This window comes from Caretta caretta, chromosome 3 (assembly GCF_965140235.1).
Source record: "Caretta caretta isolate rCarCar2 chromosome 3, rCarCar1.hap1, whole genome shotgun sequence".
Lineage (NCBI taxonomy): Eukaryota > Metazoa > Chordata > Testudines > Cheloniidae > Caretta > Caretta caretta.
The window spans coordinates 76246602-76262013 of NC_134208.1; the positions used below are offsets into that span (position 1 = coordinate 76246602).

The 15412-nt window shown below is 42.8% G+C and overlaps 1 protein-coding gene across 2 annotated transcripts in view; it reads right to left on the minus strand.

The window, feature by feature from the left end:
• The window catches only part of USP45 (ubiquitin specific peptidase 45), a 112404-nt gene that overhangs the window by 18431 nt on the left and 78561 nt on the right, over positions 1-15412 (minus strand). Inside the window, exons 11-14 of one of the 2 annotated variants that reach the window (XM_075126597.1) lie at positions 7340-7431; positions 4292-4348; positions 1850-1996; positions 456-653 (exon numbers count right to left, since the gene is read on the minus strand). In XM_075126597.1, coding sequence (XP_074982698.1) covers positions 486-653; positions 1850-1996; positions 4292-4348; positions 7340-7431 — 464 coding nt within the window. In that variant the 3' untranslated portion in view covers positions 456-485. Of the gene's footprint in view, positions 1-455; positions 654-1849; positions 1997-4291; positions 4349-7339; positions 7432-15412 lie in introns of those variants that run through there. The other variant, XM_048844936.2, reaches the window with a different exon arrangement.

Consider the following 15412-nt stretch of genomic DNA (forward strand, 5'->3'; position numbering starts at 1 on the left):
GTCCCCTGCCTCGAAGACCTTATAGTGTATAGACTTGATCTCCTAAATTCTTTAGATAATCTCGTGCTTAAATGTAGATCCGTACACCGGGCAGAAAGAGATTTTACATAATTAGTGAGATCAACATTTCCTGAGACCAATCATATCAAATTTGTGACACTACAGCTTCAGCTGTGGATGGTAGTGACTCTACATTCTTCTCGTAAACTTGGACTGTTAGTTTAGTTGGATTGATTATACATTTTGCTGCCAACAAAGAAAGAAATAGCACTCCCAGATTTCTAATCATTTAAATTTTCATGGGACCTAGGCTGTCTTGTTCATACAAGAATTCTGATTTACGATTTTGAAATATATTGAATTTTACTTAAAACTGAGAAATTCCGTTATATTAAAAAATCTTTAATAAAAATGAACACGAAAAAGATACCAAAAAAAGATCTTTTCAACAAACTTTTTAATCACTTCAAAAATAGTAAAAGGATTCACAAACGTTCTCCAGCTAGTACCAGTGTGTGTGCTTCTTCCCTTACTCCCGCAGCCATGCAGACAACTGTCTCCAGCCAAACTACAGCAACAACAGAGGTGTGGACTACACTCTCTCTCATGAGCTTCATATTAATGTAGAGCGAATGGCAGAAGCATAAGGATTTCTGAATCACAGAACCACACGAATTAGAGATGGGACAGATTTATTAGGTCATTTTTTCTATAACTGGGAAAACAGAGTTGCTTCCTACAATCTATTAGAGAGTTTTGTCTAGCCTAGACTTGGAATACTAATTTTAAATGAATCCTGTATTTAAAAATAGTATTAAAAATCAGATTTATAGTTTGATTCATAATTCACTGACTGAAACCACCTGCAGAGTTTTATGCTTCTGTCAATTTTATTAATAGTTTCATATACATTCAGGAATTGTTTAAGTCATGTCAGCATTGGTATTCTGGCATATTCTAATAATCTGCTGGACCCTACATACAATAAGAAGGCTTACAAAAAGCATATTCTAAATGGAGAACATTAATACCAATCCAAATCCTCTGTCACATGTGTCATTATTAGCCATAATGCATACACACAACATGGATTACAGATTTCCTTTCCTCTGCAGAGCTCTGAAAATTTTTAAAAAGAAAATGCTTTCTTGTGAAATACTATAGAACAGAGCACGACAAAGGAAAGAACTTCAGTGTTAATGATCATTTTTGTTAGTTTGGCAGATCTGCAGAATGTTGTGCCACCATCAAGAAGGACCCTGTTAAGGGGCTGAACTGTGATGCCCAAGCCCTTGGGCAACTGGAGGCTGAGTGCATCAAAAAAGCCATGTTCTCAGTCTCCCGGGGGACGGTGCGGGCTGTACTACTCTTGTAGCACACCCTGCCAACTGATCCACCAAATGGCACCAATGCTGACTTGCCTGCTCTCTCTGCCAGCATTACCACGCCTGTGATTTCTGCCAGAAGCAAACTTGGAGGATAGCAAGAGGTGGGAGGTCAACGAAACAAAGTCACATGAATTAAAAACTAATCTAGAGAAAAGATTTCACTTTTACAAACAAAGCCATATTTTCAAATCACATGGCACCCCGATCACTGATTTTTCATGCACATAATGTTCTATATATTGTTATAAATCTGTAATTTAGCTATTTAAAAATATGAACTTTAAAAATTCCAACATCTAGAAAGCTAGAAGTAAATATGCAGCAGATCAATTTGAAGTTGATTTTTTTAAGCCTCCCATTCACTGTAGAGTGTTAAGCACACTAGAATTCTACTTTGTTACCTGAAACATTCGAACAGGGTTTGAATATAAAGTTGGCCAGCAATGCCGTTACTTTCTTACCTTATCTTTTGTTAAAGAATGTCTCCTGGTGATTTTTGGTTGTTGATTATTTGGCGCAGTAATAGAAGAGCAGTTGAACTGACCAAGATCTGCCTCTTGTACATTTTTACATTTACTTGTCCTTCCCAAAGGCACGGGTTTTGAGACCTGAGAAATAAAATATTATGACTTAGGAAAGAAATTACATAAAATCCTGTTTTCCTTGTACCCATAAAATAACAAAATGCAAGTTTCTTAGTTGATTGCAGTGTTGTAGCCATGTTGGTTCCATGATATGAGAGCTCTCTCTCAGCTTCTTAGTTGCAATTTTTGAAAAGTACTAGTCTAAATAAAGCCACATTCTTTGGTTAATTGGCCTCTGACTTGTGATACACAACTGCTTTCTACGTTTATAGAACATAACCCACTATACAGACATATTTGAAGGACCACCTGAGATCCACAAGAGGTGGGAATTAAATAGTGATCTACATCTAGACAGTACACACACACACACACACACAGGGCCTGAATCAGCCCTGGGAAAACTGCAGTGACACCCAAGGGCCTGCAGATATAAAAATGGGAACTTCCATTCCCAGGAAAACAATATGATCAAAGAGGCACCAATTCCACTTGTCATAAATATAAAGGGAAGGGTAAACCCCTTTGAAATCCCTCCTGGCCAGGGGAAAGCTCCTCTCACCTGTAAAGGGTTAAGAAGCTAAAGGTAACCTCGCTGGCACCTGACCAAAATGACCAATGAGGAGACAAGATACTTTCAAAAGCTGGGAGGAGGGAGAGAAACAAAGGGGTCTGTGTCTGTCTGTATGCTGCTCTTGCCAGAGACAGAACAGGAATGGAGTCTTAGAACTTTTAGTAAGTAATCTAGCTAGGTATGTGTTAGATTAGGATTCCTTTAAATGGCTGAGAAAAGCATTGTGCTGAATAGAATAACTATTTCTGTCTGTGCATCTTTTTTGTAACTTAAGGTTTTGCCTAGAGGGGTTCTCTATGTTTTTGAATCTAATTACCCTGTAAGATATCTACCATCCTGATTTTACAGGGGGGATTTCTTTATTTCTATTTACTTCTATTTTTTATTAAAAGTCTTCTTGTAAAAACTGAATGCTTTTTCATTGTTCTCAGATCCAAGGGTTTGGGTCTGTGGTCACCTATGCAAATTGGTGAGGCTTTTTATCCAACATTTCCCAGGAAAGGGGGGGTGCAAGTGTTGGGAGGATTGTTCATTGTTCTTGAGATCCAAGGGTCTGGGTCTGTAGTCACCTAGGCAAATTGGTGAGGCTTTTTACCAAACCTTGTCCAGGAAGTGGGGTGCAAGGTTTTGGGAAGTATTTTGGGGGGAAAGACGCGTCCAAACAGCTCTTCCCCAGTAACCAGTATTAGTTTGGTGGTGGTAGCGGCCATTCCAAGGATAACGGGTGTAATATTTTGTACCTTGGGGAAGTTTTGACCTAAGCTGGTAAAGATAAGCTTAGGAGGTTTTTCATGCAGGTCCCCACATCTGTACCCTAGAGTTCAGAGTGGGGGAGGAACCTTGACACCACTCATTCTCAGTAATCCTCAAACACAAGTTAAAACTGCCTTTCCCTAGTAGAACCACTGGGGCAGAGAGGTGGTGAAAAAACTGTATCTTCCCCACAGAGAGAATTCTCTTGGAAGACCACTGCCTTCACAGATGCAGAAGGGTGAAATTTGCAACCGGGGTCAAACAAACAAAATTAACAAATAATTGTGTTCCAGCCTCCAACCATCAGTTCCTTTTTTACTTAAGTTATTAAATGCTCTCACAAGCATACATGTGAATCTAGAGGGGAGGAGCTAAGAAGGATACTTAAAAAACAAAAAACAAAAAACCCCGCCAAGACTTTCTTCCAATTAATGAAGAGAGCTTATAAAACTGTGCACTAATCATTACATTCAAAATAATGATCTAAAATAAACTGGAACAATGATATTCATAATGAACCAATTTTTACATTACTTCATCACTTCGGTAGCCTTCAGTGAGAGTTGCGGGTAAATCTTAGAGCATTTAAATACTACTTTAGTCATTTCTTTAGATATAGAAAGCAACAGATTGGGAACTGACTTTTCAAAAGCTTCTAAGTACCCTGAAATTGGTTTGCATTTAGTCTAATTTAACAATAATCTGTTTGAATGTGTATGGGTATATGTACACAAAGTATTATAAAACTAAACTCAAAACAACATATATGACTATTTATGAATTGTTCTACATTTAGGCTAATTTAATTTTATATACATATACAAATTACATAATCATATATTACACACACACACACACACACACACTCTAAGGTTATAAATCAAAAGAATGTGTATCTATACTTTTCTATACACACATTTTTATACAGATGTATAAAAACATACTTCAGCAGAAGCTGTGATTATTTATTAAATATTTGATTTGTTTCTTACCCTCTCTTCTATTATAGGAAGTGAAAGATCAATGAAAGGTTCCTTTACTGTGGAAATCTTGGAGGAAAAGACAATTAAATACAAAGAACTGTATTAGAGTTCTAGCATGAATTTTCCATGTTTCTATTATAGTAGAAACAAAACTATACAAAAGCTAATTCTCAGGTGCAAGATCTTTTTAATTAGAATGAAGAACTTTCTACAAACATAGTGCTAAATATTTACTTAAAGCTAACTGTGATTTTATTTTGGGTCAGTAAGCATTAGAGAATGTGATGTCAAATTTCAGTGTATAAAAACACTGAACAAAGTCATATCCCTGTGATCCATACACAGAAAAGAACTTCCCTCCCGACTCAAAGAGTGTCATAAGAACGGCCCTACTGGGTCAGCCCAATGGTCCATCCAACCCAAGCCACTATCTTCTGACAGTGTCTGGTGCCAGATGCTCCAGAGGGAATGAACAGAACAGGGCAATTATCAAGTGATCCATCTGGTCGTTCGGTCCTACAGGCTTAAGGATACCCAGAGCTTGGGGGTTGCATCCTTGACCATCCTGGCTAATAGCCATTGATGGACCTATCCTCCATGTCAGTTGCCTCTAAGTATTCCCTCACCTGCACAGGCTCTCTAAGGGTGTAGCAATACATGAGAGGGCAGGAGGTAAGCAGGGGAGATGCATCTTGTCCCCATCCCAGAACCCAGAGCCAACTGAAAAGATAGGGAAACCCTTTGACAGTGAAGTCCCAGAGGCAGATGCTGGATGGGGAGTCACTAGCAGCACGGCTTGAACAACATGGCACAATGGAACAGGCAGTGAGCCAAAGGAATCACGTGATAGCTGGCGGATCTCTGAGATCTATGCAGATGTTAGAGGACATGTGGTGTTTGTGGTTGGATTACCAATTTCTTCTGCAGGAAGAGGGTGAAAACCCAATGGAAAACTGCAGAGTAAACTCTCTGAAGGGAAACTTGGAATCTTTTGACCCTATGCAGAAATGTTTGAGCTTTTGCACTGTTCATGAATGCAATTATTGTTGAGTAAATGACAATTATATCAAGTGGGTAAAATGACAGGATTCTGCCTAATCATATCTGAAGTGATGTACCTCCAAATGGGTTAAATCATGTAACTGGTTCATTCACGAAAGCTAAAAAGCGAATTTCTTGGGTCATGCATCTATACTTAGAGTGGTACTAGTAGTTAAATTAAAGCCAATCCATGGAAAATGTTAATAGGGTATTTAAAAATACCCTCTTTTATTCCAAAATTATGTTTTGCTTCCTCAAAACCATAATAAAAATGTATGCTAGAATTAGAGAGAGTTGGACTTTATCTACATATGCAGTGCAGTTGTAGCTGTGTCAGTCCCAGGATATTTGAGAGATGAGGTAGTTGAGGTAATATCTTTTACTGGACCAACTTCTGTTGGCGAGAGAGACAAGCTTTCAAGCTACACAGAGCTCTTCTTCAGGCTCTGTGTAGTTCAAAGGCTTGTCTCTCTCTCACCAACAGAAGCTGGTCCAGTAAAAGATATTACGTCACCCAGCTTTATCTACATTTTCTTTTCATGCCCTCTTCCAGGCTGACCTTATGCCTGGAATATCCTGCCAAAACCTGTTTACTAAGCTCCCTTTCTCGCCACATTCAAATCCCTTCTTAAAAAAAAAAAATTTACTACCTTGCTTATGAGTAGTTAGTGGAAGGTAAACAAACAAAAAATACCAAGATGTATATACAGCTCACTGACTAACCATGTTCTCTTATTACTGTCATCCTTGCCATTCCTTTCCCCTTGTATGTTTATGACCCTCACTTGTGGGTGTTATGTTAAATTTAGCTAGGAAAACATTTTTACTTGTTTTGTGATGCACCCAATGTATTTCTGGATGCTAGAAAAATAAATAATCAGGATTAGAACTGTCCTAGCACTGCAAGTTTAAATTTAAGTGGTGTTTGTTTGTTTACATGTTTATTTTTGGGGGTCAGCAGAAATTTAGCAAGGCTTCTGTGGAGATGGATTTTGCAAGAACCAGTGCTAGACAAAAAAATCCCCACCAACGCTGATAAAGGAAACGGAGCTGGAACCTTGTTTTAATGTGGTTGTAGCCAGCAAATTCCTGATTCCTGTGCAGACTAAGCAATAGTAATATGGTACACATGACTTCTAACCTTTCTAAATTGTGTGCAGATGAAGTTCTTCACTGATACCAGTGACATATTAAAAATATACTCTGCACATTACACAAGGAGAAGATTACCAGTCACTGCAGAACTGTGGTTCATTATTCAGACTGAAAGGGTTTATTATATGTCTATCACATGAAATATAATATTGTAACCCAAATATAAATGCAACATTCAATAATTCATGAAAATGTATCAAAATAATTTTTTTCATCCTTTTAAACACTAAAGAAAATACTAGCAATTATGGAAATTACTTATTTTTGATAAAATGTTGATCAATACTAAGTTACTAAAGTTATTCATTGTTTAATACAAATATCAAGTTAACTACTAAAAGTATTTCAAGAAGAGACCATTTAGATCAATATTAATTCCATAATCTGATTAAATATATTTTCCCACTCCCAGTAATCAAATCAACATTTCCCGAAGTGTGGTTCATGTCCCAAAGAACTAGCCGTGGGGGCAAGAAAAATGGATACATTAAGATGGAGGAGAACTTTAACAACACATAACAGAGTTGTGGGGGCAGGGAGGGTGGACTGGTTTCATTTTCCTGAAGAGGGGCTCAGCTTTCAAAAATCTGGGAAACGCTGCATTAAATACATGATCAGTATTTCCCAAACTATTATAGAATTTGGAGCCTCCAGCCCAAGATTAGCTAGACACAAAAAATCACAGCATTTAAATCTTTTCTAAATCATATGACTCCTTTGTATGAGTGGAGAGGATAATATTTTAAGGACAAAATAGTCCTTTTTAATAAGAACCCTTCAATAAAATCCTTTTACAAATAAATAGTATAAAATTGACAATACAATTCTATTCCACATTGAGCTGAATTCCAAAATACCTACATTTTCACATTCCTCACACATGACAGTGCTAGTCAATTCACCAACAAAGATCCTATCTATGAAGTTCATCTTCACACCCTCTCTTCCATATGCTGAAAAAACATTACCTTTTTTAATGTGAAAAAACAGATCCAATGCCACTGTATAAGTACAATGTAATTCTTTCTATGGTTTATTCTGAAAACACATAGTACAATGTAGGAATACATTCAAAATATTTCCTAGCACTAATGAAATTAATTAAAGTAAATAAAATATTTTATTGAATATTTGTCAATACTTAGTAATAGAGAATTCAGTTTCTCCCTCCCCCCCTTTCTTCAGTAATAGAATAATGCTGCATCTCTTAAAAAGAGGCCTTTTTAAAAAGTTTTTTTTATTTTAATACACAATGCAAGTCATCAGTCCTGTTGATACAATATTCTATTACACTGTAGCAGGCATATAGGCAGAAAACTTGCTGGTTGATTTTCTAAATGACAAATAGCTTCTAAAAAAATTGTACAACTAATAACCAAAACCTGTTCAATATATTTGTAATACATTACCAAACTCAAATTACTGCAGATTTGGCAAGGATTAACTTAATTTTTCAGAACAATTACAATACCTTTGGAATTTTAATGAAGCTAATTGCTTCCTGTACACAGAAAGTCAAAGTATTATGTAAATAAAAGGCTCAGGTTTAGAAAATATTGCCCTGATTGAAATAATTAATTATCTTGTTTTTGTGTTATTCTTAATACACTTATGATGTCAGCAACCTTGTGGCAATTTAATCAACGATGCATTTTAGGTGGTCTCTTCATGAGTGATGCAATGGTTGTGGCCTTAATGAAAGATCTGAAGATGCAGCAGAATATTTAACTAGAAGTAAAACTAAGTTTTACATGCCTATATGATAGTGATTAACAAAAGAAAGCCTTTATTCTAGATACTGGAAACAGATTAGTACATAACACTTCGATACTTTACATGTGCACTAGATGGCACCAGAATAACACGTAACAAAAGCCTTATAAAACCATCTACAGTACTTCAGGGCAGTCAATTTTGAAAATTATATTTTAAAACTTATTTGAGTATAAGCTTTCATGAGCTACAGCTTACTTCATCGGATGCATTCAGTGGATAATACAGTGGGGAGATTTATATACATAGAGAACATGAAACAATGGGTGTTACCATACACACTGTAACGAGAGTGATCACTTAAGGTGAGCTATTACCAGCAGGAGAGAGAGGGTATGGAGGGGAGGAAACCTTTTGTAGTGATGATCAAGGTGGGCCATTTCCAGCAGTTGACAAGAACATCTCAGGAACAATGTGGGGTGCGCGGGGGGAGGGGGGGAATAAACAGGGGAAATATTTCCAACACACCTCTGAACAACATACTAACCCACAGAGACCTTCCTACCAAGACTACCAAAAGAAAGATTCTGGGTGGACTCCTCCTGAAGGTCGAAACAACAGACTGGACTTCTACAGAGTGTGCTTCCGCCGATGTGCACAGGCTGAAATTGTGGAAAAGCAGCATCACTTGCCCCATAACCTCAGCCGTGCAGAACACAACACCACCCACAGCCTCAGAAACAACTCACACATCATAATCAAAAAGGCTGACAAAGGAGGTGCTGTCGTCATCATGAATAGGTTGGAATATGAACAAGAGGCGCTAGGCAGCTCTCCAACACCACTTTCTACAAGCCATTACCCTCTGATCCCACTGAGGGTTACCGAAAGAAACTACACCATTTGCTCAAGAAACTCCCTGAAAAAGCACAAGAACAAATCCACACCGACACACCCCTGGAACCCCGACCTGGGAGATTCTATCTGCTACCCTAGATCCATAAACCATGGAAATCCTGGACGCCCCATCATCTCAGGCATTGGCACCCTGACAACAGGATTGTCTGGCTATGTAGACTCCCTCCTCAGGCCCTACGCTACCAGCACTCCCAGCTATCTTCGAGACACCACTGACTTCCTGAGGAAACTACAATCCATCGGTGATCTTCCTGAAAACACCATCCTGGCCACTATGCATGTAGAAGCCCTCTACACCAACATTCCACACAAAGATGGACTACAAGCCGTCAGGAACAGTATCCCCGATAACGTCACAGCAAACCTGGTGGCTGAACTTTGTGACTTTGTCTTCACCCATAACTATTTCACATTTGGGGACAATGTATACCTTCAGATCAGCGGCACTGCTATGGGTACCCGCATGGCCCCACAGCATGCCAACATTTTTATGGCTGGCTTAGAACAACGCTTCCTCAGCTCTCGTCCCCTAACTCTACTTGCGCTACATTGATGACATCTTCATCATATGGACCCATGGAAAAGAAGCCCTTGAGGAATTCCACCATGATTTCAACAATTTCCATCCCACCATCAACCTCAGTCTGGACCAGTCCACACAAGAGATCCACTTCCTGGACACTATGTTGCTAATAAGCAATGGTCACATAAACACCACCCTATACTGGAAACCTACTGACCGTTATTCCTACCGACATGCCTCCAGTTTTCATCCAGACCACACCACACGATCCATCGTCTACAGCCAAGCTCTATGATACAACCGCATTTGCTCCAACCCCTCAGACCACCTACAAGATCTCTATCAAGCATTCTTACAACTACAATACCCACCTGCTGAAGTGAAGAAACAGATTGACAGAGCCAGAAGAGTACCCAGAAGTCACCTACTACAGGACAGGTCCAACAAAGAAAATAACAGAACGCCACTAGCCATCACCTTCAGCCCCCAACTAAAACCTCTCCAAGGCATCATCAAGGATCTACAACCTATCCTGAAGGACAACCCATCACTCTCACAGATCTTGAGAGACAGGCCAGTCCTTGCTTACAGACAGCCCCCCAACCTGAAGCAAATACTCACCAGCAACCACACACCACACAACAGAACCACTAACCCAGGAACCTATCCTTGCAACAAAGCCCGTTGCCAACTCTGTCCACATATCTATTCAGGGGACACCATCATAGGGCCTAATCACATCAGCCACACTATCAGAGGCTTGTTCACCTGCACATCTATCAATGTGATATATACCATCATGTGCCAGCAATGCCCCTCTGCCATGTACATTGGTCAAACTGGACAGTCACTACACAAAAGAATAAATGGACACAAATCAGACATCAAGAATTATAACATTCAAAAACCAGTCGGAGAACACTTCAGTCTCTTTGGTCACTCCATTACAGACCTAAAAGTGGCAATTCTTCAACAAAAAGACTTCAAAAACAGATTCCAAGGAGAGACTGCTGAATTGGAATTAATTTGCAAACTGGATACAATTAACTTAGAGTATGTCTACACTACGGAATAAGGTCGAATTTATAGAAGTCGGTTTTTTAGAAATCGGTTTTATAAATTCGAGTGTGTGTGTCCCCACAGTAAATGCTCTAAGTGCATTAAGTGCATTAACTCGGCGGAGCGCTTCCACAGTACCGAGGCAAGCGTCGACTTCCGGAGCGTTGCACTGTGGGTAGCTATCCCACAGTTCCCGCAGTCTCCGCTGCCCATTGGAATTCTGGGTTGAGATCCCAATGCCTGATGGGGCTAAAACATTGTCGCGGGTGGTTCTGGGTACATATCGTCAGCCTCCCGTTCCCTCCCTCCCCCCGTGAAAGCAAGGGCAGACAATCATTTCGCGCCTTTTTTCCTGAGTTACCTGTGCAGACGCCATACCATGGCAAGCATGGAGCCCGCTCAGGTAACCGTCACCCTATGTCTCCTGGGTGCTGGCAGACGCGGTACGGCATTGCTACACAGTAGCAGCAACCCCTTGCCTTGTGGCAGCAGACGGTACAGTACGACTGGTAGCCGTCATCGTCATGTCTGAGGTGCTCCTGGTCGCCTCTGTGAGGTCGATCAGGAGCGCCTGGGCAGACATGGGCACAGGGACTAAATTTGGAGTGACTTGACCAGGTCATTCTCTTTAGTCCTGCAGTCAGTCCTATTGAACCGTCTTATGGTGAGCGGGCAGGCGATACGGACTGCTAGCAGTCGTGCTGTACCATCTTCTGCCGAGCAGTCATGAGATGTGGATGGCATGCAGTCCGTCTGCTGCCAGCCAAAGATGTAAAAGATAGATGGAGTGGGTCAAAACAAGAAATAGACCAGATTTGTTTTGTACTCATTTGCTTCCCCCCCTCCCCTGTCTAGGGGACTCATTCTTCTAGATCACACTGCAGTCAAGATGCAGCGAGGTAAATCTAGCCATGTATCAATCAGAGGCCAGGCTAACCTTCTTGCTCCAATAAGGACAATAACTTAGGTGCACCATTTCTTATTGGAACCCTCTGTGAAGTCCTGCCTGAAATACTCCTTGATGTAAAGCCACCCCCTTTGTTGATTTTAGCTCCCTGAAGCCAACCCTGTAAGCGCCCCTCCCAGCGTCAGAGCAATGGCAAACAATCGGGCATCTGAGAGTGCTGTCCAGAGCAGTCACAATGGAGCGCTCTGATGGGGCTAAAACATTGTCGCGGGTGGTTCTGGGTACGTGTCGTCAGGCCCCCGTTCCCTCCCTCCCTCCGTGAAAGCAAGGGCAGACAATCATTTCGCGCCTTTTTTCCTGAGTTACCTGTGCAGACGCCATACCACAGCAAGCATGGAGCCCGCTCAGGTAACCGTCACCCTATGTCTCCTGGGTGCTGGCAGACGCGGTACGGCTTTGCTGCACAGTAGCAGCAACCCCTTGCCTTCTGGCAGCAGACGGTGCAATACGATTGGTAGTCGTCCTCATCGTGTCCGAGGTGCTCCTGGCCGCGTCGGCTGGGAGCGCCTGGGCAGACATGGGCGCAGGGACTAAATTTGGAGTGACTTGACCAGGTCATTCTCTTTAGTCCTGCAGTCAGTCCTATTGAACCGTCTTATGGTGAGCAGGCAGGCGATACGGACTGCTAGCAGTCGTACTGTACCATCTTCTGCCAGGCAGGCAAGAGATGAGGATTGCTAGCAGTCGTATTGCACCATCTTCTGCCAGGCAGGCAAGAGATGGGGATGGCTAGCAGGCGTACTGTACCATCTTCTGCCGAGCAGCCATGAGATGTGGATGGCATGCAGTCCTTCTGCACCGTCTGCTGCCAGCCAAAGATGTAAAAGATAGATGGAGTGGGTCAAAACAAGAAATAGACCAGATTTGTTTTGTACTCATTTGCCTCCTCCCCTGTCTAGGGGACTCATTCCTCTAGGTCACACTGCAGTCACTCACAGAGAAGGTGCAGCGAGGTAAATCTAGCCATGTATCAATCAGAGGCCAGGCTAACCTCCTTGTTCCAATAACAACGATAACTTAGGTGCACCATTTCTTATTGGAACCCTCCGTGCAGTCCTGCCTGAAATACTCCTTGATGTACAGGCACCCCCTTTGTTGATTTTAGCTCCCTGAAGCCAACCCTGTAAGCCGTGTCGTCAGTCGCCCCTCCCTCCGTCAGAGCAACGGCAGACAATCGTTCCGCGCCTTTTTTCTGTGCGGACGCCATACCACGGCAAGCATGGAGCCCGCTCAGCTCACTTTGGCAATTAGGAGCACATTAACCACCACACGCATTATTCAGCAGTATATGCAGCACCAGAACATGGCAACGCGATACCGGGCGAGGAGGCGACGTCAGCGCGGTCCCGTGAGTGATCAGGACATGGACACAGATTTCTCTGAAAGCATGGGCCCTGACAATGCATGCATCATGGTGCTAATGGGGCAGGTTCATGCTGTGGAACGCCGATTCTGGGCTCGGGAAACAAGCACAGACTGGTGGGACCGCATAGTGTTGCAGGTCTGGGACGATTCCCAGTGGCTACGAAACTTTCGCATGCGTAAGGGCACTTTCATGGAACTTTGTGACTTGCTTTCCCCTGTCCTGAAGCGCATGAATACCAAGATGAGAGCAGCCCTCACAGTTGAGAAGCGAGTGGCGATAGCCCTGTGGAAGCTTGCAACGCCAGACAGCTACCGGTCAGTTGGGAATCAATTTGGAGTGGGCAAATCTACTGTGGGGGCTGCTGTGATGCAAGTAGCCCACGCAATCAAAGATCTGCTGATATCAAGGGTAGTGACCCTGGGAAATGTGCAGGTCATAGTGGATGGCTTTGCTGCAATGGGATTCCCTAACTGTGGTGGGGCTATAGATGGAACCCATATCCCTATCTTGGCACCGGAGCACCAAGCCGCCGAGTACATAAACCGCAAGGGGTACTTTTCAATAGTGCTGCAAGCTCTGGTGGATCACAAGGGACGTTTCACCAACATCAACGTGGGATGGCCGGGAAAGGTGCATGATGCTCGCATCTTCAGGAACTCTGGTCTGTTTCAAAAGCTGCAGGAAGGGACTTTATTCCCAGACCAGAAAATAACTGTTGGGGATGTTGAAATGCCTATATGTATCCTTGGGGACCCAGCCTACCCCTTAATGCCATGGCTCATGAAGCCGTACACAGGCAGCCTGGACAGTGGTCAGGAGCTGTTCAACTACAGGCTGAGCAAGTGCAGAATGGTGGTAGAATGTGCATTTGGACGTTTAAAGGCGCGCTGGCGCAGTTTATTGACTCGCTTAGACCTCAGCGAAACCAATATTCCCACTGTTATTACTGCTTGCTGTGTGCTCCACAATATCTGTGAGAGTAAGGGGGAGACGTTTATGGCGGGGTCGGAGGTTGAGGCAAATCGCCTGGCTGCTGGTTACGCGCAGCCAGACACCAGGGCGGTTAGAAGAGCACAGGAGGGCGCGGTACGCATCAGAGAAGCTTTGAAAAACAGTTTCATGACTGGCCAGGCTACGGTGTAAAAGTTCTGTTTGTTTCTCCTTGATGAACCCCCCCGCCCCTTGGTTCACTCTACTTCCCTGTAAGCTAACCACCCTCCCCTCCTCCCTTTAATCATTGCTTGCAGAGCCAATAAAGTCATTGCTGCTTCACAGTCATGCATTCGTTATTCATTCATCACACAAATAGGGGGATGACTACCAAGGTATCCCAGGAGGGGTGGTGGAGGAGGGAAGGAAAATGCCACACAGCACTTTAAGCACAGCACTTTAAAAGTTTACAACTTTAAAATTTATTGAATGACAGCCTTCTTTTTTTTGGGCAATCCTCTGTGGGGGAGTGGCTGGTTGGCCGGAGGCCTCCCCACCGTGTTCTTGGGCGTCTGGGTGTGGAGGCTATGGAACTTGGGGAGGAGGGCGGTTGGTTACAGAGGGGCTGCAGTGGCAGTCTGTGCTCCAGCTGCCTTTGCTGCAGCTCAACCATACACTGGAGCATACTGGTTTGGTCCTGCAGCAGCCTCAGCATTGAATCCTGCCTCCTCTCATCACGCTGCCGCCACCTTTGAGCTTCAGCCCTGTCTTCAGCCCGCCACTTACTCTCTTCAGCCCGCCACTTACTCTCTTCAGCCCTCCACCACTCCTCCCGGTCATTTTGTGCTTTCCTGCACTCTGACATTATTTGCCTCCACGCATTCGTCTGTGCTCTGTCAGTGTGGGAGGACAGCATGAGCTCGGAGAACATTTCATCGCGAGTGCGTTTTTTTTTCTTTCTAAGCTTCACTAGCCTCTGGGAAGGAGAAGATCCTGTGATCATTGAAACACATGCAGCTGGTGGAGAAAAAAAAAGGGACAGCGGTATTTAAAAAGACACATTTTATAAAACAGTGGCTACACTCTTTCAGGGTAAACCTTGAAAGTTAACATTACATACATAGCACATGTGCTTTCGTTACAAGGTCGCATTTTGCCTCCTCCCACCGCGTGAACGGATTTTGGTTGAATGCCAGCAAACATACACTGCAATGCTTTGTTCTACAGTGATTCCCCAGTACGTGTTGCTGGCCTGGAGTGGTAAAGTGTCCTACCATGAAGGACGAAATAAGGCTGCCCTCCCCAGAAACCTTTTGCAAAGGCAGAACCGCAAATGCCAGGGCAAAGTAATCCTTTCACATGCTTGCTTTTAAACCATGTATAGCATTTTAAAAGGTACACTCACCAGAGGTCCCTTCTCCGCCTGCTGAGTCCAGGAGGCAGCCTTGGGTGGGTTCG